We start from the raw sequence: 23,663 nt of genomic DNA on the forward strand, positions 1-23,663 counted from the left end.
TGACTGTCTGCCAGTTGGATTTAAGTCCACTTGCAACAACCCTTTGGGCCCAGCTGTTCTGCCAGTTTTACCCTGCAAAGAGTGTGTCTGTCCAAGCCATGAGCAGCCAGTTTCTGCAGGAACTTGCTGTGGGTAACTAACAAGTGCTTTTCTAAGTCCAAGTAAACAACATCCATAGCATATCTCTTGTGTACTGAGTGTGTTATCTCTCCACAGGAGACAGGGTTAGTCAAGCAGGACCTGCCTTTCATAAACCCACACGGACTGGGTCCGATCACCTCGTTGTCCTGTGTGTGCGGTGTGATGGCGCTCAAGATGTTAGTTTTGCCTTGCTCTTGAGTCAGGATTTCTGGCAGTGCTCTTTCTTAATGATGCTGTTAATGTGTATTTGCAACTACAGCATGGTAGTAGACTCTAAGTGTTCTTTCATGTTCTTTAATAGTCACTTGCAGAGAAGCCTATTTCATGTTGTTCTTGCAGGATCTCTTATCATACAGGTTATGTGAGACATGAAGCTGTACCAGTGGCTGTTGAATATGACAGCCTTTGTATGAGGCATGAACATAGCATTGCACTCCAGGTCTTCTTGCCTGTATGTGGTTCTGCACCTTTGCATCTGCAAAAATAGCTACAACAGTGGTATTACTGGGTAGAGAACAGTTTTGGGAATAATCCAGGCTGCCTGCCTAAATGTAAAAGCAAATATATAGGCATCCTACAAAATGTAAAATTTTGTCATTTCATTTCTGATCAAATAGATATACTAATTGTGCTAGTTCTAGTGTAATTTTGTAAAATGAGAACAAGTGTGCAAAGTGCTTTTCTTTTGATGGCAATACTTGCCAAGGTTGACTTCTCATTTTCTTGTCTTTGGCCAGCATAGTGCTTGCTTCTTGTAGGAAACAGTCCTAGATCCCGTATTGCCTTGATGGGTAGGAGCTCAAAGCACTGTGGGAGATGGGTGTCATATAGACTAGATCGCAAAGACATTTTGAGACATTTGCCCCTACCTGCCACCCCTCCAAAAAGAAAAAAGGGGGGGTGGGGCTGGGGAGGAGAGGTCAGGTGTTTGGGATCATTTCCTTCCTGGGAAAGAATATGCTGCAGACATGTCACAGGGAGTTCCCTGCTGCGTAGCTTTGATAAGGTATGCTGCTGATCTGTTAAAGACACTGACAGCTTTCGGGAAAACCAAATATTAAAGCTGAACTTGGCCACCCTTTATTCTACTGAAATTACATACTCAAACATTATTATTATTTTTTTAACATACAAAATATAGTCTTTCTTTTTCAAATCGGCCTTATCTTGGAAACCACTAACTAATGTGCATAACTAAAGAAACATTTCAGTCTTAGCCAAAGGAAGCTTAGTGAATTGTTAAAGTGCAAGTAATTGTTGGGTAGCTTTGTGATTTAAAGTTGTTTGCTCTCCTGTCTGTATGTTACTTGTTCAGGTTGACTGTTACCAATCATTTTATGAAGCTGCTATGGAGATAATGATGAGGTCACTAAGAAACCAAGTTGTGTATCCTAGTCCCTTTGGCCTTACTTAACAACTTTCTGTTACCTTCATTTTAAACTGCAGGATGTAAGCATATGTCACATAAACACATGTGAAACAAGTAATTAAGAACTCTTGCAACTATTCATACTGTAGGAGGAGAGGACCCTGTTGGCTGTTTTTGATTTTGTAAATGGTTACTGGTAAACCATACTGTAGTGCTAGGATCACACTTCTGGGAAGGTATCTTCTTGAGCATTGAGTATTTAGGAAAAAAATCTAAAGTTTTTCCTTTATTTGGGAGTGGGCTGTCTAACAGACAAAACGACTTTATAGAGAAGAATTGGCAGACTAGTCTTGAAAAGAAATGCTGGAAAAAATGTTTATATTTTAAAAATACTGCTTCAGTAGCCAAGTAATTAAACTGGAACTTGAATTTTCTTGGTATTAGCTTTTACTTTACTTTCTTATAAGATGAAGAGAGCTGAAGGTACTCTCATGGTCAGGGTGAAGGGTGTTTTTTTGCATGAAAGATATACCAGCTTCAGTGTTGCAGAGCTCTCAGGTGTTGAACCTAGGCTTAAGATGAATCAACAGTTGTGTTTATTTTTTTTTTTATGAAATATTTTTATTCAATAACTTTTACATTTAGTATGAAAATGTCCAGTTAACAGAACAGATGAACATTACTAAAAATAAATGGATCAACTCCCACGGTGGTATATAGTCACACAAGTCATAAATTTCAAAGCTTTTAGCACTGCACATCTTTCCTTGAGGACTCTTATTAGTATGACTTGACAAGACTGTTTTATTTGTAATTTAGTCTCCAATTCCCTGAATTAGTGTGCTACCTATCAGAATAAGATCAGATAAAATTAAGTGAAATAGTACTATAGGCAGTACAGGTATTTCCATACAAGATGCTGTTTGTATATATGGATAAAGCTAATGAAAAGTGCCCATTAATATGTCCGTTAATATGTAAATATTAATATTTAATATGAAGTACTTCAAAATATTTCTGATTGTACTTGAGAGAACCTGAAAAATGAAATTGTGTGGCTTGAGAGGAGTTGCCCTAGGCCTCTTTTGTGTGTAACTGTAACTGCATGTCCTAATCTCATTATTCATTATTTATTCGTGTTGTTATTTTTCAGTCTTTATATATAAGGAAAATAAGATCAGGTGCCCCAGTCCTGAAGGAGATGGACTGAAAAGCACATCTGGCTTATTAGGGAAACTTGTGCTCTTTGTTAGTGTCCAGAAAAAAAAAGATTTCCTATTTAACATACACACATATCCACTCACTTAAACTTAGTTGGTGGCTTTGAAAGCCCCAAAGGCGCTTTGACATGCGTAAACTGTGTTTCCCTGGTATGTATGATGTATGGTTGATGCCAGCATGTCAACTGCTTGAGTGGAAAATGGTTGGTTTCCAGACAACTTTGACTCTGACTCTTATTATGTTCTTGGACTGCTCACCCCTTACTCTGATTTCAGAATATAATGTTCATTTTCAAATTTGTTCTGCTAGGTTTCTTAGAAATCTGAAGTCTCTAAGAACCGATAAATCGTAAACTGTAGGATTGGCAGTATCTTTGTTCCCTAGATGTTATATATATTTATGTGTGTGTGTGTGTGTGTGTATACATATACATACATATATATATATATATATATATATATATATATATATATATAAAACTTTTCAAAAGGTAAAAATGCTTCTGTATTTTGAAGTTACCATTGTGGAATTACTCTAGTCCATAATCTCTGCTCAACTGCAGGTAGTGATTAAAGGACTGTGTGTCATTTAATGATTTAGCATTAACTGAGACAACCTCCGTTTTAAGAAAAATGCAGGGTCCCGTTATTTTGAGTAAGATGTAGCCTTGAGGATACAGGATGTAGTTTGTTCCCATGAAGTGACGGCACTTGAATTGAGAAGCTGATTTTCAAGTTGATTGAAAGATACCATGTCTGTAAGACAGCATGGACTGCGTGAATCACTGTAGACTCTGGAAACCAAGGGGAGTATATGGTGGTTGTTCTGGTCTTGAGCATGCTTCCTTCTCACAAGTAGAAAACAAAAATGAAATAAAATTAAGACTCAAACAGTGTGAAATGTGCATAGAATTATACTTTATTTTTTATTATAATGGATTACTTTAGTAATGTATGATAAGAGAGAACTTCTAATTAGGATCTTCCTGTCCTGTTGCAGACACTGTAGAGCTTGTGTACTAAGCTCTATGCTGTAAATGTTTCAATATAACGTACATTAAATTACTTATATTCATGACATCAATTGTGGTATCAAAGTAATGAACTGCTACAATTTACTAGACAACTAATCTTTGTAACTCAGAGAGTACTAAGTCATACTAAACTTTTATGAAAGTGTAAAAATCTCTGGGGTGATATGATCTATAAGTGAAACTCTGAAAGCCATGCAAGTAATCTTTTTTTTTCTGTTAATTTTAGTTTTTGTGCATGGAGTTGAAGAAATCAGAGCAATTCTGTGCTGTTGGTGAAGACAAATGCAATCATTCATTTTGGATGCATTTCGTATCTTGGGTTTGTGCTCTCCTACATGTACATACTGATGATGTATGTATTCTTTCAGTTAAAATATATGATATGTACTGTTACCTTGTTCACCCCGAACAGGGCCTAATACAGGATTTTTTATCTAAGTAGAGATCTCTTTCTTCCACACATCAGTGACCTTGTATTAAATAGTTACACTTATAATTGGAAACGCCTGGATAAAGAGACAAGGATGAGTGAAGATAAGTCTACTGAAGTGTAGGTTTTACAATGAGAATATTTAGGAAGTATGTGCAGTTACTTGCTTGAATTATGCAAAAGATTAATTAGAGGGGTGGAGTGTTTCAGATCATCCTGTATCGCATTTCTGGTTACATTACATTTTCACTTTGTCTTTTATTTTTGTAATTGAGGCTGAATGCAGATAGGGTTGTGCTACACCCCCCCCCCCCCCAAAAAAAAAAAAAAAAAAAAAAAGTACACTAGCCTTTCTGATATGTTTTTTCTAACTGTTGGTGGGGCTTAAATAGAAGCATCTGAATTGCATCTGAATTCTGTACTATATGCCTTGGGTACAACTATAAAGCTATCAGATGCCTTATTCTATTTCACTTTAAAAACTGTTCAGGAAAAGGATTTTTTTTTTTTTTTTTTTTTTTTTTTTTAGTGGAAGCTATTGTTCAATAACTGCACGTGGTATCTTAGCACTGAAAAGGAAGAAAGAGATCAAAAAGCTCTTGTCTGCAGGGTCTCTTGTGGCGAGGCTGCATTATTTAAAAACTTAGGAGCATGTTAAAGGCAAACTCAGGAAAAAACCTGCATTTTCTGGAACAGTGTACGCTACATTCGAAGGTTAATTAAAAAATATGAGGAGATGCACCTATTTGTAATTACTAATTTATGTTCAAGTGCACACACACACATCACTTATACATTGATCAAGTAAAGCATTTTTTTGAAATCAGACTGTAAATTAGCAATGCAATCTTTTCACATAAATAATCTTGCTTTCATCTTGCATTGATTTATGGATCAACTTCAGCTCCATTACATGCTGAGAACCTTTTACTCCAAGCTCACTTCATCACAGGTTTCTCTCCTTTGTTTTGTACCTGCCTTGCATAAATGTGTTGTCGTTCCTTTTGATATGTTATTCCTAATGGAAGTGATTTTGGATTTGAAGCTTTATATGGCCAAATGGATTATTCAATATTTTAGTGGTCTAAATAAGGAATAATAAATTGAGAATATTTTTTTCATATTATATGTAATTATTGCCTCTGTTTTTAAAACTTACATGTGTCTGAATTGTTGTAGCCAGAATACCCAGTTATACTCTACAGTGCTTGGTAGTGCCTCTTAGAAAGGTGCATTACAAATGTGTTTGTGATTAGTCAGCGTAGTAAGTTAATGAATAGGAAATCTGTAAGTCTCCGGGTAGGTTCCTTAAATGCTATGTTATGGTCAAGAAGCTCTTGCAGCACTTCTGGCTGCAGTTGTTCAGAGTTGGCTGGTCATGCTGATCTAGTCAGTGGAATGAGGAATGTTTCACCTTGTGTTTCTGTTTTTAATTTCAGTGTAACTGAGGGAAAAGTAAGACCTAATTGAGCATGGATGGAGCAGACAGACTCGAATAAACAATTAGTTTTCTGAGGCCTCCAATGCAACAGAATAAATGAAACCTTTATAGGTAGTCCAGGAGCTCATTGGTGGATGTGAATGGAAATAGATTTTATAAAGAACTAAACTGCTTTCATTTCATTAGTATTCATGGTATATTAAAAAACAAAACAAAACAAAACAAACAAACAAAAAAAACCACAACAACTCTTTCCAGAGATATATATTCTCCTCTGAATTATTTTTTTCATGAGACGAATGATGGTGGTGTCAACAGCTGATTAAGATGAATAGGCCTTTTCTTATGTATTTCAATTTTTTTTTCTTTTTTTTTTTTCTTTTTTGCAATTGAAAGTGACTTTGAAGGTTAGTTTGACTAAATTTTCTTCCTCCTAGTTAAACATCCAGGAAAAATCTTTCTAAAAAATCTGTATATTAGCAGCAGAATTGAAAATGTTTGAAATAAGGTGTGCATGTGGATGCTTGCATACGTGTAGTATAAATACACAATTTCATGCATTTTTATTGGCTTTTGTGTGCTGTGAAAAGGATTATTAAAATAATTAAGAGTGGAAATTTTGCTTGTGCTGTCTAAAAGTATTAGTCCTTCTCTATTTCCTATGTTGCACTATTTTCTTTAATTGGGAAATTTAAACGAACAAAAAAACCACGTGGCTAGTTTCATGTTTTTCTCTACAGCAGAGCACGGTGCATAGCACTGCTAGTGCTAATATCTCTGCATACAGAGGAAAGAAAATGCATACAGCCATAGAATAATAAAGAATAAAAAATGACCAAAAAGTTTTATGCAAGGGAAAGCAAGAAAATAGCTCTTTTGGTCATGTAATTTCCATGTGCAAGTGATGCACAGTATCAATCACTTGTTGAGAGTTGGTTCCCAGTGTTTCTGCTGCAAACTCTGCTTTCTATCCTCTTCCCCTTGCTAGGAGTGGTTAAGCTGTTGGAGCCAGAACAACCCTCCTGTGGCACGTACTTTGTGTGGTAAAGAGGTGATCCTGCAGCATGCTCTCCATGCCAGGGCTGCCTGGGGTTATGCCCTGGGGGCACCCACTGCTGGTCCCTGGTCCTGCTGGAAGCAGCAGAAGACCTGCTGAAGTAACAGGGCCAATGCCTAAGCCTGAAGCCTGCAGCATCTTGTCGTTCCTCAGATGTTGTGGGTGGGTGGGTGGGTTCTTCAATGCAGCAAGTGTGCAGGTTTTTGGGCTGCTTGCTGGACCTTTGTGTGAGATGGATGTCATAGTAGTACATCCCTGTACACTGTACATCCCTGAGAAGATGCCTTTATGAGTGTCAGATTAAATAGAAAGTCTCGATGCAACCAGCCCGTAAAATGTCCTGTATGATGCTGTTCAGTCAGGAGCAGAGCTACATTTATCTGTATTTATTTAGAGCGTTATTTTGCTTCTCGACTCATGGTGTAGGGCCTTACAAGAGATCTTCAGAATTTGCTATTTATTTTTTTCCTTCATATGTATTAAAGCTGAATGGGTAGGCCCAAGGAGACGTGGGTCAAGCTGAGTTGTGTCCATCTGTCTGTGTATACAGAGCTGGCACACAGGAGGCTTTCCGAGCTGTATGACTCGATCGCATTGGAACAGAACTATTTCCTCTTAACCACTGTAAACTAATAATTGGCTCAGATAGCAGCACAGATGCATATTTATGGGCCACTTCTTGGCCTTGAAGAGTGCTGTGGAGGCTGCGCTTCGTTTTCAGTGCAATCATGTGTAAACATGTTTGTGAAAATTGCGTTGGATGTGAGCTGATTTTTTTCTTTAAACATAGCTATAGCTGATTCCTCATGTTCCTCAGAGTTTTATTTTTTTCTTAATTGACCAGAAGTCACATTTGTTTTCAAAAAAAATGCAACTACTTTAAAGGCAAATTTACATCTCTCAAATGGGCCTGCAGTAGCAAAATAATATTGATGCATCTCTATTGATTCCTAGCAGATTTTTAAAAATATTTCTGTACTACCTAGGTTATGATAGGTAAGACTATGCTATAGAAAAGTGTCACAAGTTCTGTTTGCTGATCCTGTTTGTTTATACATCATCATGGATTCAGCATAATAAATTAAGCTATTTTGAATAGCAACTCTAGTTTCCAGTGTTTGTGTGTGTGTAGGATGCAAAATCAATACATAAAATGGTTATAGAAGTGATGCTTTGTGAATAGCAGCTTTACAATGCATTTCTCCTCTTTAGCTTGGTAAGGGGGTGTTTGCAGTGTCAGCTGCAGGTTGCATTCATATGTAAATTGAGAGTTGCTGTATGAATGATTAGCAAACACACTGACTATAAACAAGGTCTCTTCTGCTTTTTACCCTTTATCTTTCAACAGGGAGCTGAGGACCTGACTTACTTTGTCTGTGCAGTAGTTGACAGGCTGGTGTCACTGTCCTAGCAAAGAAAGTGGAGGTCACAGAGAGTAAAGTGAGATAGTCCAAGGCTTGAAGTCCTGAACAGAAATGACAGGTGTCATTCAGCTGGAGAACTTGCAAGGTCTCTGAGACCAAGCTCTGACGGTGTCTGCAGATCATTGCTATTTGGGGGGTAGGAAGGCAGTGCCCAATCTGAGAAATGTGGGATGAGTGACCGTTTTCAAGGAAGTGTGTTAAGAAAGGGGGCAAGAAATGGGATCTTTCCTTGTCTCATGAAATCCATGTGGCCTGGTGAGACTTCCTCTGTATCCTCTTTTCCCCATCACTATCATTGTCTTCTGGAATTGGTGATACTTTTTGGAGAACTGTTTCCTTTTACCTCTGTGCAAAATCAGGTTATTTGTGATTCTCTGCTCTGCAAAGCAGAGGAGAGCTGTGAATATTCAGAATAGTTGCACAGTTCTCTAAACATTATTCAAAAAGTTCTCTAAACCCTACTCAAAACTGAGATTAATATCCTTCATGGGCAACAGGAATACAGAATAATCCAGCTGCCAGCTGGTTTAATGGGAACTGTTAATGATCTTGTTCTGCTGTTTGGTTTGATGCGGGTTCATGGATACTCCTCAGTTTCACTGTGTGATCCCTACTAGGACTGCATTCCCAAACAGGGTCCTTCAAAAGGCGATAATACTGTGACTAAATGCAGTAGGGCTGCTCATCACAGACTTGAGCTACCGCACCTTGTCTGTTATAAATTTGTTTGCACCTGCTTGTGTTGGTCTTGTAGGACAGATGCCTTTGGGTGTCTTATAAATACCCTGTTGTGGTGTTTCTTGTTCACATCTGTGTTCATTCTTCTGAATGCTCATCATGCACCTGGAGTAACTAAAGTGCAGTACACTCTTAATTGGCTAGAATGCTTTTTTAATAACAAATTCTAAGCTGTGCTTAGTTTTTGGAAGATATTCTATCCATTAATAATGGTTTAATACTGTTGCTATCTATGTCAATGCAGCTCATCTAAACTTATACCTCTGTGCCAAATTAAATTACATCTAGAGAGAGTTAAGCAATAAGCACATGTGTAATAAGCGCTATATGTAAAGCTAGCTGACACAGTTTACTTCAAAAAAAAAAAGAAAAAAAAAAAAAAGAAAAAAAATGCACTTTGGGGCTATTATGTTTCAGCATCTGTGCTTAAAATGCTCACAGAGGAGCCTGATGGAGGCATGGTGTGCTATGAGGAACACAGCAAAACTGTGAAGAAACTGATTTATGTTCCTAGCAGTCCGCTCTGCTACAGAGGGTCAGTCATGGTTGATCTGCTGGTAGGTGTTAACTGGCCTCAGAAGTATGCTTATTTCTGGTACTACTTATATCTGAGATGTAAGAGACAGGAGGGGTATGGAAGGGTTGTGAAATTAGGTTTATCTTAAGCAATTAGCATGATAATTATTCAGTAAAAGTTATTATTTCTGAGTATCTTTTCACCACCAGGTAGACTCCTTTATGTTTTGTCTGCATGGCACTTGTGTAATGTTTTTCTTTCTTGGTTTTTGAAACATCTGGATCCGTATGATGCAATTTGACATGTTTAAAAAAATGCTTATCAGTAGCATTTTATATGGGGACTTTGGGTTGATAATGAAGAAAGTAAGCAATTAAAGTATGCTGAATATGTTCTCCTTTCAGTGAATTATATGTAAAAGATTTCAGGTGATGTATCTCTTTCAGATTAATGCCTGACTGGGGAAGGCTTAACATAGGTGGCAGCACACTTTTTTTTATGGAACCTTAGGATTTAATGTGCACATAAGACATGACCTGAGGCATAGTGGAATTTCACAGTATTCAAGAGAAAGAAATTAAAATGCTCAGTAGAACATCTTGTTTTTATGTTTAGAACTGAATACTTTACCTGTATTTCCCTGTTTCTGTGGGAAATGAGAATGCTGTCTTAATGTAGCAATTAAGGGAGGTTGAGGGTGAAGTAACACTGTAGTGGGTGTTTCAAGAAAAGGTAGAGCTGAGCAGATGGGTTCTGTTCTCATTACAATGTCACTTTTATTGAAACAAAATCATTGAAACAAATCTTAGCAATTCAGAACAGCTTATTTTTCTTATCCTGGTGTTATCAGTGAGATTGCATTATCTTAGCCTTATTCACCTTCTTGTAGCATGGATTTCCTCTCCTGGAATCCATTGTTTTCTTTCTGAATGCCTCACATCTGAATTTGCAATCATCTGAAATTATACTTTTAAACACTGATGTTAGGTCTTGTTTTGAACTGGTTGTTGTGTTCTTAATTTTCATAAGGACATGTGGGCTAGCGTACTTGATGTGACTACTTAATGATATAATTATCAAGCAGTGAATTCATTCTAGCTGTAGAATAAATACACCATGGTATACAACTGGATTTAATACTACTGAGGTTTTTCAAAACAGAGATAATCCTTTCTGAATAGGTGAGCTGTTAATAGTCCATGGCTAGTATAGTGTGAGAATAACTTTCTTTATAGGAATGTAGCTGTATTGACACAGAAAATGAATAGGTTCAAAATGTGGAGGGAAAAAAAAAACATGGTCTGAGGACAAATTTATCCTGTCCTGATTCTTCTGGAGGAAATTCCTGTGGAACTGGAGGAGATTGTCACTCAAATTCCATCCATGTTTGTATGGGATCTCTAAATCTATGTGTGAAAGTCTCTCATAAGGATATTTTGATGATTCTGTTCTATGCCATTCTTAAGCTGTTCTCCTCTAATGATACCTTGTCTTCCCTTTTTTAAGGTTCATAGTGTGGGGAAATAGTGTTTTGTGAAAGCCATTACCTGCTAGATTTTACAGTGCTTCTATAAGAAATTTGTCACATGTACAACAAAATCAGGTATCATTTTTTTTTCAGGAAATGTGTGGAAAAATGTATTTGAAGAAACAGATTTTGTAGAACAGAATGTTCTACTTGTCTTGGAGTTTGCCATGTGTTTTCTGTCTCTCAACATACCTTTTGTTAGAAGGGTATTTCTTGGTGTTTTAACACTGGAGGAGGGAGTGTTTTTACAGAAGTTAACTATCCATGCATTTGTGAATATTAACAGCAGACACTGGTGGTGAGATGTGTACTGATTAAAAATACAACGCTAACCAGCCTGTATAAACTCAATGGCAAACTCAAATCCCTTTGTACTAAAGATACAGGGCAATCAAGTGCACTTGTGTTCACAGACTTTGTCAGAGCTGTTAATGGCTGTTACTGTAGTTTCGAATTAGTGACTTTCTGAAGTAACTACTCAAATTCTTTCATTCTCTTTTTTCCTGCCCTGCTATACCATAGATGGGTGGAGAAAAAATCCTTCTGAAAGTATTTGACATGTTGATCAGAGGCAGCTGTAAAAGTATTTAAAATACCTGGTATAATTTCAGCAGCATTCCTTTCCCAAGCTACTAGGTTTAATTTTTTTTTTAATTTATTTTATTTTATTTTATTTTTTTTTTATGAAAGCAATAATCACAGAATCAACAAAGTTGGAAAAGACCCTCAAGATCGTCTGGTCCAATCATCACCCTACTCAATGTCACACACTGAACCATAGAATCACAGAATATCCCAAGTTGGAAGGAACCCATAAGGATCATTGAGTCCAAGTCCTGGCTCCACACAGGTCTACCCAAAACTTTAGACGGTATGACTAAGAGCACAGTCCAAATGCTTCTTAAACTCCAACAGGCTTCGTGCCTTGACTACTTCCCTGAGGAGCCTGTTCCAGTGTGCGACTACCCTCTCAGTGAGGAACCTCTTCCTGATGACCAGCCTGAACCTCCCCTGCTGCAGCCTGACACCATTCCCCGGGTCCTGTCACTGGTCACTAAAGAGAATAGATCAGCACCTGCCCCTCCACTTCACTCATGAGGCAGTTGTAAACTGTGATGTGGTCTCCCCTCAGCCTCCTCTTTTCCAGGCTGAACAGGCCCAGTGACCTCAGCTGCTCCTCATATGTCTTCCCCTCTGGGCCCTTCACTGTCTTCGTAGACCTCCTCTGGACACTCTCCAACAGTTTAATGTCCTTCTTGTACTGTGGTGCCCAGAACTGCACACAGTACTCGAGGTGAGGCCACACCAGTGCAGAGCAGAGCAGGAAAATCGCCTCCCTCGACTGACTAGCGATGCTGTGCTTGATGCACCCCAGGATGCAGTTGGCCCTCCTGGCTGCCAGGGCACACTGCTAGCTCATATTCAGCTTGCTATTTCAGGTTCCTATCAACCACAACCCCCAGGTCCTTCTCTGTGGGGCTGCTGCCCTGCATCTCGTCACCCAGTCTGTATGTATAGCCAGGGTCGCCCCTCCCCAGGTGCAGGACCTGGCACTTGCTCTTATTAAGCTACATGTAGTTGGTGACTGCCCAGCTCTCCAGTCTGTCCAGATCTCTCTGCAAGGCCTTTCTGCCCTCAAAAGAGTCAACAACTCCTCCAAGTTTAGTGTCATCTGCAAATTTGCTCAGAACACCTTCTAGTCCTACATCCAAATCATTTATAAAGACATTGAAGAGGACTGGCCCTAAAATGGAGCCTTGTGGGGCCCCACTAGTGACCATCTGCCAGCCAGATGTGGTCCTATTAACCACAACCCTTTGAGCCCTGCCTGTCAGACAATTGCTCACCCATTATGTGATGTTTTTATTTAGCTGTATGCTGGACTCTTTGTCCAGTAGGATCCTATGGGAAACTGTGTCAAAAGCCTTGCTGAAGTCCAAAAAGATCACGTCAGCTGGTTTCCCCTGATGGACTAGATGGGTGATCTTATAAAAGGAAATTGAGTTAGTCAAACAGGACCTACCCCTTATGAACCTATATTGTCTGGGACCAATGACTGCATTGTTCCCCAGGTGTGCCTCAACTTCAAGAATCATCTTCTCCATAATTTTACCAGGCACTGAAGTGAGACTGACAGGCCTGTAGTTCCCAGGGTCTTCTTTCTTGCCCTTCTTGAAAATTGGGATAACATTTGCCAGCTTCCAGTGTACTGGGACATTTCCAGATTCCCAAGACTGTTGAAAAATAATTGAGAAAGGTCCCATGATGACCATGTCCCTACACATCAGGGTTGGATCTGGACCCAATAAGATGCACAATGTGAATGTTTCTAGTGTTCAGCTGTCCAGGAAGGCTTTCAAATAAGTATTAACAAGTTAGGATAGGTCTTGCAATAATCTAAGCTTGCCATAATATTATCACTGGACAATTGTAGTGTCACTGTATCTGAATCAACTATTTTATGTGATCTGAATGTGTGCCATGTTACAGTTCATCAGAATCAGCTACGTGCTTCAAGGAAGCAGAACTTACTGAAACATTCTCTGTTGGTTTCACTTGCTTGGACTTGAATGCTGTACCTGGCAGGAGGGGAAGGCTGTTTTATTGAGGACAGAAAGCCTTTTCATCTGCTGCATAGGCGTTTGCGTGGAGTCTGAATTCACTCCAGAAAGCCTGTCTGGGTCAAGTTGGTTCATGTAGCTGCCTGTTTGGTCTTTGAGAAATCTTATTCAGGGTGAGCTTGCAAGCCTGGATGCTCTCTGCAGTCCATTTCCCTTATGCTTCCCCAGCACCAGACTTGTTATATCAAGGCTGTTAAAGCCTGTCTTTGTCTACTCCTCAGCCTACTACAAGAGCAGTTGCAAGGTACAAAATCCTTTCAAATACACACTGTACGTGTTACGGATATTATTTTGTTCCTTTGGAAGCAAAAAGTGAGCCTTTGGATAGTGCCCAGAAATGTCTTGTTTATCTACATGTAGTTGCTTTTTTTTTTTTTTTTTTTTTTTTTAAGTGGGAGTTTGCCATCAATATGAAAATGTTAAATCTCCTGTTCTTTCTTTGTAGTGCTAAAGCATATAGTGTTTTTGCTGTAGCTGCTTCAGGTTTGTCTACAACCAGCTGAAGCACAGGTGACTGATCTGTGCAAATGTAGCCTACCATACTGAGTTTGACTGCTCCTATATTAAGATGAAATCCTATTCCCAAGGAAGGTTTATCAGGGAGACTTAATATTGCTGTAATAATGTGGTCCTGACTTTGTCATAGGCAAGAATATTTATTTTTATTTATCTCCACGTAATAGAATCCTGTTCTTCTTCAACGGAATCTGAGTTTCATCTTGTGTTTAAGAAATGTAAAACTTCAGAAACAGCGTTTCATTCCCATTTCTCACATCTGAGAATTGCATGGGAACTTTCAAGTTGAGGGCAGCAGGTTGAAAAGCATTTGTAATAAGGATGCCTCCCTGCTTTCCCTTCTTTTTCTTCCCTCCCCTGGTTCCTGAGAGCCTCCACTCATAGGACCTCTGGCATGGCCACATTGCGTGGGGTCATGATGACTTCCTCGTGGCTGGTAGCTTCTGTGCAAGCTGTGTGGTGAAATCTTCTCCCTTTCCATGCAAGAGCAGAGAAGTTTGTATGCCTGACATTGTTTCCTAAATCGCATCAAACAGAAATTTTAGTTGTGGTAGAACCACTTGGCAGTACAGAGGTGCTTCTGCAAGGGAATGATAGCTGGGTGCTGCTGTTAAAACAGTGGCTGGTAGATACTTCTCTAGTAACTGTCTCTTACCCTTCAAAAGTAATGCTTTTCTGAGGCTGCCAGTTTGGGCAGTATAAAAGCATCTTAAATATGACCTGGGGGCCTGGACAGTACTGTACTGCTCTGTACCATAGTCTAATGCTAAACTTTCCTCTGAAACCATGTATGCTTCAATAAAAGCTGTGAAAAAGGAGTGCAGCTTGACTGGGAATATAATGAACTTTATGTACTCCACAACACAGAATTTGACAAGTAGAGGCTTCATTGTGGGAGGAGGGCTCTAGCTCTTTTAAGTGCTGTGTAGTGTGCAGGGAGCTGAGTGTTTCTGTGTGTAAAGTCTTAATCTTATGCAAGGAAAAAAAATAAAATATGACTGTTTGCCATGAAGAGTGAGCCTATTTTAAGAAAGTGCATGAATATTTGCCAATAACACCTAAAACCATGATGGGATCATGCTGTTGTCAGATGCAGAGTCCAGTGTTGAGCAGTAGTTGCTGTCTGTCTGCTGGTGAGCAGCTTAAGGAACTGAAGACCCTTTGAGTATTTACTCAGTAGTCTCCTTGGAAGTCTAAAAACAATGTTTCTTAGAAGCTGGTAGGCAAATGTTTAACGTTTTTGCCAGATGTTGTCAGCCATTTTCCTTTTTAATGTAACTGATTTGTAAATTCACCTTGTGAGGTACCTTAGCACTTGGAAATAGAGGTATATTGGAAATACTTGCATTTCTGAATGACAAATGATAGCAAAGGTTAATTAAATATTCTGTGTGACCCCCAAGCCCCGCCTGATTTAGGAAATCGCTCTAGGAGTGTGCTTTGAGTTAATCAGTCACTTCAGTGTCTTGGCCTGGACATGAATGAATCTTAATGTGCTGAGGAAGCAGATTTAGAAAACACTGTTGCTGATGTTTTGGAAGTGTGTATCCGCAAACACTTCCATTGAGCTTTGGATTTGATTTAACAACAAAGAATAAAAAACACTACATAACCTGAAAAAATAAATACAAAATATACTCTGAACATAGGCAATTTAAAATGCCTTGCAGCAAATGTAGTTCTTTGCTATACAATTAACTTTAAGCAAAAAGGGGCTTCACTGTGCATCTTCATAGGTGACTGGAGTTGACCTTGACTCCTTCTTTTCTGTGGATAGAGAGGATGAAGCCATCAGGTATATGCTCACTTGTTTTCTTCTTTCTGTTTTTGCAAATTTAGCAAAATATTGAGACATCAAACGTACTGCCAAAACTAGAAGGCTGAAATGTGTAGGAATGATGAGAGGAACAGAATTTGAAGGATGAGGATTTGTTTTTACACTGATTTTGAAGTCAGTGTGAATGAATGCCAGCTTTATAAACAGAATAATTTAAACATTTTTCCCACTGGCATTGATAAATCTATTTTTCAGTGTTTTTCTTAGACTGGGCAGTGGTTTGCATTTTGATTGTACAGTGCCATCTAGTGCCTGCTCAGGTAAAGCTGTGAAGAGATTGCTGAGGAATAATACCGGCAATAGCAGAGGTTGCAAGGTCAGATGGTTCACAGCTGCAAAAAGACTGCTTTATGGAAGGTCACGTAAGCTTAAGTCTGATCCTAAGCCTGATCCCTTTGTACCTCGAGATGGGACAACAGGAGAAAAATATTCCTTGTGTGGGAGTGTGGTAGGATGTGCTGTAAGCCCTGTGAGAGGAGGATGACTTTTGTGTATAGCCAGCTACAAATCAGGCACTTGGAAAATTTTCAGTTTGTTTGCATTTCAATTACTTTAAGATTTTTTATACATTTTTTTCTGAATACTATAACTTTTATTCAAAGGAAACTTCATTTTTTTTGTCGTCGTTTCTTGATTTTGGTAGGGTAAGGTAAACACGTAAACAGTGTCTTTTTCCTGTGCTTCTTTTCAGCTTGATCACATATTATCCCCCCCACCTATGCCTTTTCGAAAATCCAGCAATCCCGAGGTGATTTCTGGTCCTGGAAAACCTTTTAAATTTAAGAGGCAACTGAGTGAAGATGGGAGACAGCTCAGAAGAGGAAGCCTTGGAGGAGCTCTGACTGGTGAGTTTGGGGTGTGGACATAGTCACCTGGAGGTTTAGCAGCTCTAGAGCTGATGGCACCTTGACCCTGGGGTTGGCCTTGGGGCCAGACTCTTGGTGGGAGGTGTGTGTCCCACCTGGATGTACACAAAGTCTCTTCCATGTGTGCTAACCAGTAGCCAGTGGGGTGAGATCATACTGGAGGCTCTCTTTGTGGGGTGCTGGTAGGTGGCTGAGCATATACTGGAAGTCACCTAGTTCTCAAAATTTTCAGGGGTCATGGCATACTGGCAGACTGGCAGTTTAAGGGTTGTTTGAAATGTACTTACATGCATTCATCCATGGGATCTCCCATCCATCTTGTTTCCTCAAGGAGCTCTAGTACACAGATGGTCCTTTTAGACTTTATTTCATTAAAGGAAAAGCAATATGGCCTCATTTATCTGGCTGAGCACTCCCAGGAGTGGAGGAGCACTGCCAGTTAGCCCTGGCTATGGACCATGTCTTCCCTTCTGTGAAGCCATGCCATGGTAGCAGGCAGCCAGGACTCATGAGGAAGGCTCATACCCTCCCTGTCCTGGTGTCCGTGTAAGCTGCAGTGAAAGAATCCAGATGCCAAAGCTGTGACTGGGTCCTGAGAGCTGCGTGGCTGCAGCATTTGCTGAAGAGTGCTTGTTACTGAATGTGTGAAAATATAGGGACAAGTTATCTGGGTCTTGCTTTGTGGATTTGAGGGTACAGAATTTTAAAATTCACTAGAATTTGCCACTCAAATGTATTCCTGAAATGCATTGTGATAGGGACAGTAGATTTGAAAGAGTTAAAGAGCTTCCCAGAATTGATAAATATTGGACTCAGCATCTATCTTGTTTTGTCCAAGTTACGTTGGTTGATACCAAAATCAGGTGAAATTCAAAGCAGAGAAAGCTGAATTGTCATTTACTTGCAGTATGACTGTCCCATCTGTAAATTGTGTATGATGATCAAAAGTGGTTTTGGAGTTACAAAATGGAACATAGAGCTGACTCTTCCTCAGTGAGCTTCCGAGAAATGCATTTAAGGTATTTCCTTTTCTGATTTCCTTTCTACCCCTCTACTTGTTCTTATGCTGGAAGACGTTCTAGTTAGTGTAATACTACTTATTGAAGTATTTTGAAGAAAGGGAAAAACCTGCTACAGCAGCTGGGAGAGAGGAGTGAGCAGCAGCCCCGCAGCACCCCAGGTGAGTGCAGGAGGAGGGCAGGAGGTGCTGCAGGCAGGCAGCAGCAGTTCCCCTGCGGGCTGTGCAGGGAGAGGCCCCTGGTGGAGCAGGCTGTCCCCCTGCAGCCCGTGGGTCCCACATGGAGCAGATCTCCACGCTGCAGCCCCCCCATGGGTGGAGGAGCCCCCGGTGGAGCAGGTGGATGTGGCCTGGAGGAGGCTGCGGCCCATGGAGAGCCCCTGCAGGAGCAGGCCCTGGGCTGGAGCCTCCCTTACCCGTTCCCCTGTGCTAACTGGGGGGAAGAGGTGGAAGAGGGTGGATGGGTGGAAGGTGTCTTTTTGTTTGTTTTTTTCTCACTGCTCTAGCCTGTTAGTAGTAGGCAATACATTTTATTAATCTTCCTATGCTGAGTCTGTTTTGCCTGTGATAATCATTGAGTGATCTATCTCCCTGTCCTTATCTCAACCCTTGGACCCTTTCATTGTATTTTCTCCCACTTTCCCTCAGCTGCCCAGCAAGGTAAAACCACCACCGAGGGCCAAGATAGTTCTTTACTGACAATAAAAATTTCTATCACACGGTTATTTCTGCAGAAGTTGTTTTGTGTTTGGCTTTTCTTTTTTCTTTTGGTTTGACTTTAAAGTTGGTTGGTGGTCTTCAAAAATGGAACTTTCCTGCAGTTAAACCCTTCAGCTAGAGAGGAGGAGAAGGCAGCCTAATCAAAAGCAAATGAAGCAAACGTGCTCTGCTGCTATAGTCCCTGGTCTTTATCTCTGCACTTGAATTATTGCTTGAGGCCTTTATAAAATGAAATGGATATAATTTTTGTCTGCTTGCAATATGTTGTGCAGAGTTTCATGTCAGGATTTGGGAATATAGTGTGCAGTGGTGTTAAACTGCTTTATTACTAATGCACTTTCAATGAACCTGAATACCTTAAGTTCTTACAATCATACAATAGTTAAAATATCTTACCAGCTTTGACAACACTGATTGAATTAATCAGTCATTCTGATGGCAGAAGGTCATTAGTATTCTTTCATGATCTTTGTTCAAAAAAAAAAAAAAAAAAAAAAAAAAAAGATTTCAAAAAACTGCTACAGATACAGAGATACATGTCCTAAAATGTTTTCAAATGCCCAGCAAAACTTGCGGAACAAAAAGTAACAGTATTACTTTGGATTTGTATTTACTTACATCTTCTGACATGCTTAAGTTTTTGGATGTTTTTGTAGCTTCCTTAATGCTTAAGAGTGGGTTACTGTTATGGTTTGAAACCACAAATATCATGATATCACAGAATCATAGAATAGCCTGATTTGGAAGAGATCCAAGAGTCCTCGCACTAAAGCGAGTAACTTCATTGACTTGTCCTTGGTTTTGGGTCCCTTGTACATCCCCTCCTTAGTTTCTTAGAGGCTTTGCATTTAGAGAAAGATGCATGTGGTCCATAAAGAAAGAAAGAAAAAGAAAGTCTAACAAAGGCTATTGCCCTAGAAAATGGTTCAGAATGATGTTTTTCAAATAGTTTGAAGTACAGTCTCTGTATCACTCAAAAATGTTACCTTTGCTAAAATTTGAGGAATACATTAAGTGGGAATACGTAAAGCAAGAGGGAAGATTACAAGCTCAAAAGTTTACAGAATATGCCTTAACTGGTGCTTGTTGCTCACTGTGAATGTTAGGAAAGCTGTGAATTGGTCTGTGTGTTACTTTAGCTTTCCCTTCTGTGATAAAAATACAAAATTATTGAGCCATAGAGCGTAAGTAGTATTAGTGATAAAAAATGAAAATAAAAATTTGATTTGTTTATATAAGACAGGATATTTCAAATCTTGCAGGGCTGACTACTAATAGAGGTAAATAATTTTTTTTTCATCCCTGGAAATAGGGTCTAGTTAAGTGAGTATGCTAGGCTTTACAGGAGGGAGTAATACCATGCATGACATCTAAGAAGAAAAAAAAAGCCTGCATTGTTGCAATATATTGAGTGGATTTACAAAACCTGAAGGATTTCAGTTACTGAGAACCTATTGCTATGAATAAGCTCTAGTAAATGACAAAACGATTTATATAGGGTTACAAGAAAAACTAGAATTATATACAAGGTTTTTCCAATGGAAATCAACACAGGAGAAAAAGGTTGTAAATTTGGATGAGAGTTAGGATAGAGACTGAACTTACATTCAGTGCAGCCCAATTGCACCGTGTTAAGCAATCTAGCAGCCACATGTTTTCAGAGTTAAAGAAAATTAAATCCATGTTTTTTGAGTCTAAAACTACTGTTGCTTCCTGTTGAAAATTGCTAGGGAACCACTGACATTAAATGAAGTTTAGCCAATAAAAGAAATGAATACTGCTTCCTGGAGATACCAGGCTATTACATTTTGGAAAAGTCTCTCCAGTCTAATTGTTGTGACAGTATTGCCTTACTTAATCTTCATCCCCAAGGAAGGAGAGAAGGAAGACTTTTGTAGAGAGATGAATTTTGAATGAAAAAACTTTACTGGATGTGGCCCGATATTAGTCTAGCAAATCTACTTTAATAGCTCTTATTGCAAAGTGCTAGCATTATTGCTTAATAGAAAGAAAAGGTGAAAAATATGTCATAGTTGGGTTAGGTCACTAAACAGGAGCGTTAAAACAACATGAGTTAAAACTTTGTGGGAGAAGCATTTTGTACTGGTTATCTTGGAAGCAATTTATGACCAGTTTCTCTTCTAATTTAAAAGGGTGTGTTTCCAAAGTGTTAAAGAGTTTGGATGGTAGAACTGCCTGTGGTTTTTCTGGATTCCTGGTCCCTTGCAGGACACCTGAGTGCAGTCACTGGGTGCTTCTTGTACAGTCAACATGTGCCTTCTTCCCCCCTCTGTTGCTTCTGCCTCTGAAGTGTTCCCTTTCCACCTTCCCTTCATGCCCGTATTCCTGTAACCATGCCGGCTCTGTCTTCTACCTGGAGATAGACTGGAGCTGGGAAATTCTGCTTACACCACAGATGGCATCAAACACAACCCTTGCGCAGTTCATGCAACTGCTGGATAAGCCCTGTTGCAAAGCTGAGCTGGAGCTACTCATCTGATGGCAGTCCCTCAGGCACAGAGGGAAGAGGTCTGTACTTCTGACCAGTGCGGATGCCACTGACCAGTGCGGATGCCACTGGCCAGGCTGAGGGCAAAGCCTGGTCAGATGAGGGCAGGTCTGTTCTCCAGACAGTCAGCTCCTGCCTGTGTGCCTGGGTGTAAATGCCTCTCCCCCCTCTCCCTTTATATTGCCTTTTAATGGATTCCAAACAAGGTGCAGGCTGAGGCTTAGGATTTTGTTTCTGATCAGGAGAAAAGATGTTTAATTAAAAAGCTGCTTTTCTGCGGTGGCTGGTTTTCTTGATCTCTGCAAACTTCAGAGGGCTGTCTACAGACAGAAGGTTTTTGTTTGAAATTGTCTGCAGAATTATTTTGCTTTGTTCAGAAATGCTTAAACAGAATTCATAGCAGAAAGTAATGTGAAAGGCTGAGAAGTTGTATGGGCTTTTACTGTGAAGGGGTTTATCCTGGGAAACCACTCGGACAAACATTAAACTGTCCTTGCTTTCATATCCCATTGCTGCTCCGTAGCTCACACCACAGTGTGTGGTGTGCTCTGTTTGGTCTGCTCAGCTGCTCTGACGTAGCAGTTGGAGATGGCTGTTTGCCTCTCTTCTGAACTGTATGAATATGTGCTGCTGATGAGAGTTTGCATTTTGCAGGATGCTGTGGCTAGTTCAGCTGTCCTATGCTGCACAGTTAGATGTACTTAAAAAAAAAAAAAAAAAAAAGGCACACGCACAAAAGCAAAACCCTTTAAACTTTGTTACCTATAGTTTGAACTTCTTATCTTGCCTTCTGTTATCAAATTGATAACTGCCTAGAAACAGACTTCCTGCTGAGCTAATTGTCTCTAATTGTGGTAGAGCTGTTATCTTGCTAACCTTAAATTGATCTTAGACAAACACTAGTGAGATAATGCATATAGTTTTTGTTTTACAGCATTTTTAATCCAAAGATCCTACATAACTTTAATAAAGTTATCTCTGGTTAACTTTCTGGCCTGCTGGAGAGCTAAAGCCAGAAATAAATAAATAAATCTTGGGATGTATGTATTTTTATTGTTTATTGTTCCTCCTGTGATCAGCTTCCCACCTCTAAGTCATTAGTCATCTAAATATTGCCAGCAGTGATTGCAATTCCCATATAAATAATCTGTGGTTGACTTGAAGTAAATTCAGAGATTCTCAGTCTGGTTTTCACATTAGAGATTCATCACTCTACTTAGCGTAATTAGCAGAAAGATCAACGACGTTATGGGCCATGAAGAACAAGCTGTTCAGTTATCTAACGGTTGGCATGTGCTGGCAGGACTTGTAGGCTGTCCCCCTGCGTGTAGGGGAGCAGTTGGCAGTGGCAGAAATTTGGAGTTCTCGCTAATCTTGTATTGTGTGACATTTTTAATTAATATTGCTGATATGCAGATTAGCTCATTAAACCTTAATGTCAAAAGCTTGATACAACTTGGTGGCTGGGGAGAGTGGACTGTAAAATCACCGGAGTGTGCTCTGAAACCTCTTTGGCAGTGCTACCTTCCCATTCCCTACAACGGTTTATTGTAACTAGGATGTAATTGCTTTAGTGACAAGCATTGCGAAAAGATTGTTCTTATCGCTGATGGTCGATAGAAGTAGATAAGAGGAAGTGTTCCTTATTTGCTCTGTACAATCTCAAAATTGTTTACTGACTTCCAGTTAGGGGCCTAATTAATGACCTGAGTGCCCCTGTGTGCCCCTGTGTGAGAAGCCCAGTGACTTAATAGCTGTCTCTGGGGATCCTGCTCCAGGGACCTTGTTGACCCATCTCCAGTTCCAGAACCTCACCGCAGCAGGATGCGGGGAAGGATGCCGTCCTGTGCTGGCGCTCTGTCAGGCATCCCTTTCTGCACAAAAATTTCCTTCCTAGGCTTTCTTCCCCTCACACATCAGACCAGGAGTACGTTTCATAATAGTTTTTGTTGTCATGATGCATGGTGGGACTGGACCTGGTTGGTTTGGGGAGTTTTCTCAGCTGAGGGTGCCGCTGCCTGGTGAGAGGGGCAAAAGGAGGGAGGCTCCACATCCAGGTGAACTACACTCCACTGTGGGGAGTGGGGAGGCACAAACCATCTCATCCAGTGTCGCTGTCTGCATAGAGCACGTCCCAGAGTCTTCTCAGTGCCTTCCTCTAGTGTCTCCGTAAAGTGTGTTACCACACGTCTTCCAGAATTAGTAGGAAGAGATGTAAGCAACATATTCCATAATTACACACCTAAGAAAATTGCTTTTTTAAGCAGGCATTATAAAACTGTCTTCTACTGATGAAACAAATATATTCTGCTATGAAATATATATTTTCAAATGATTCTTGGTGCAGCAGTGCTTGAGATGCCATTAGGTTATATTTGTCATTGTCAGTTACTTTTGTCACTTAAGGCTTCAGTCAGCGTGTGTAGTTCGGTTGATATTGCTTCCCTGTACACTAGGGGATAATTTCCATATTCTCTGACATGTGGATTCCACATCATGTAGTAGTCTGAGATGAGAGCAGCAGATATTGCATTCCTGTCTCGTTATTTTGCCTTTAACTTCTTGATTGCAGCTTAATCGGGCTTGTATCATCAGAACATCAGAAGTTGATTGTTGTTGAGATCAAAGCAAACTGCAGTAGTAGAGTGCCTAATTAGCGGATGAGCTTGGGAGTTCC

At 39.8% G+C, this 23,663-nt stretch overlaps 1 protein-coding gene across 1 annotated transcript in view; it reads left to right on the forward strand.

Annotated features, from left to right (window-relative positions):
* MAST4 (microtubule associated serine/threonine kinase family member 4) overlaps positions 1 to 23,663 on the forward strand; it is a 300,676-nt gene that overhangs the window by 45,989 nt on the left and 231,024 nt on the right. The window contains exon 2 of the mRNA XM_082783232.1: positions 16,565 to 16,718. Within this exon, the coding sequence (XP_082639358.1) occupies positions 16,565 to 16,718 (154 nt within the window). The remainder of the gene's footprint in view (positions 1 to 16,564; positions 16,719 to 23,663) is intronic.

Source organism: Aythya marila (genome assembly GCF_965140915.1).
Source record: "Aythya marila genome assembly, chromosome: Z".
In the NCBI taxonomy this organism is placed as follows: Eukaryota; Metazoa; Chordata; class Aves; order Anseriformes; family Anatidae; genus Aythya; species Aythya marila.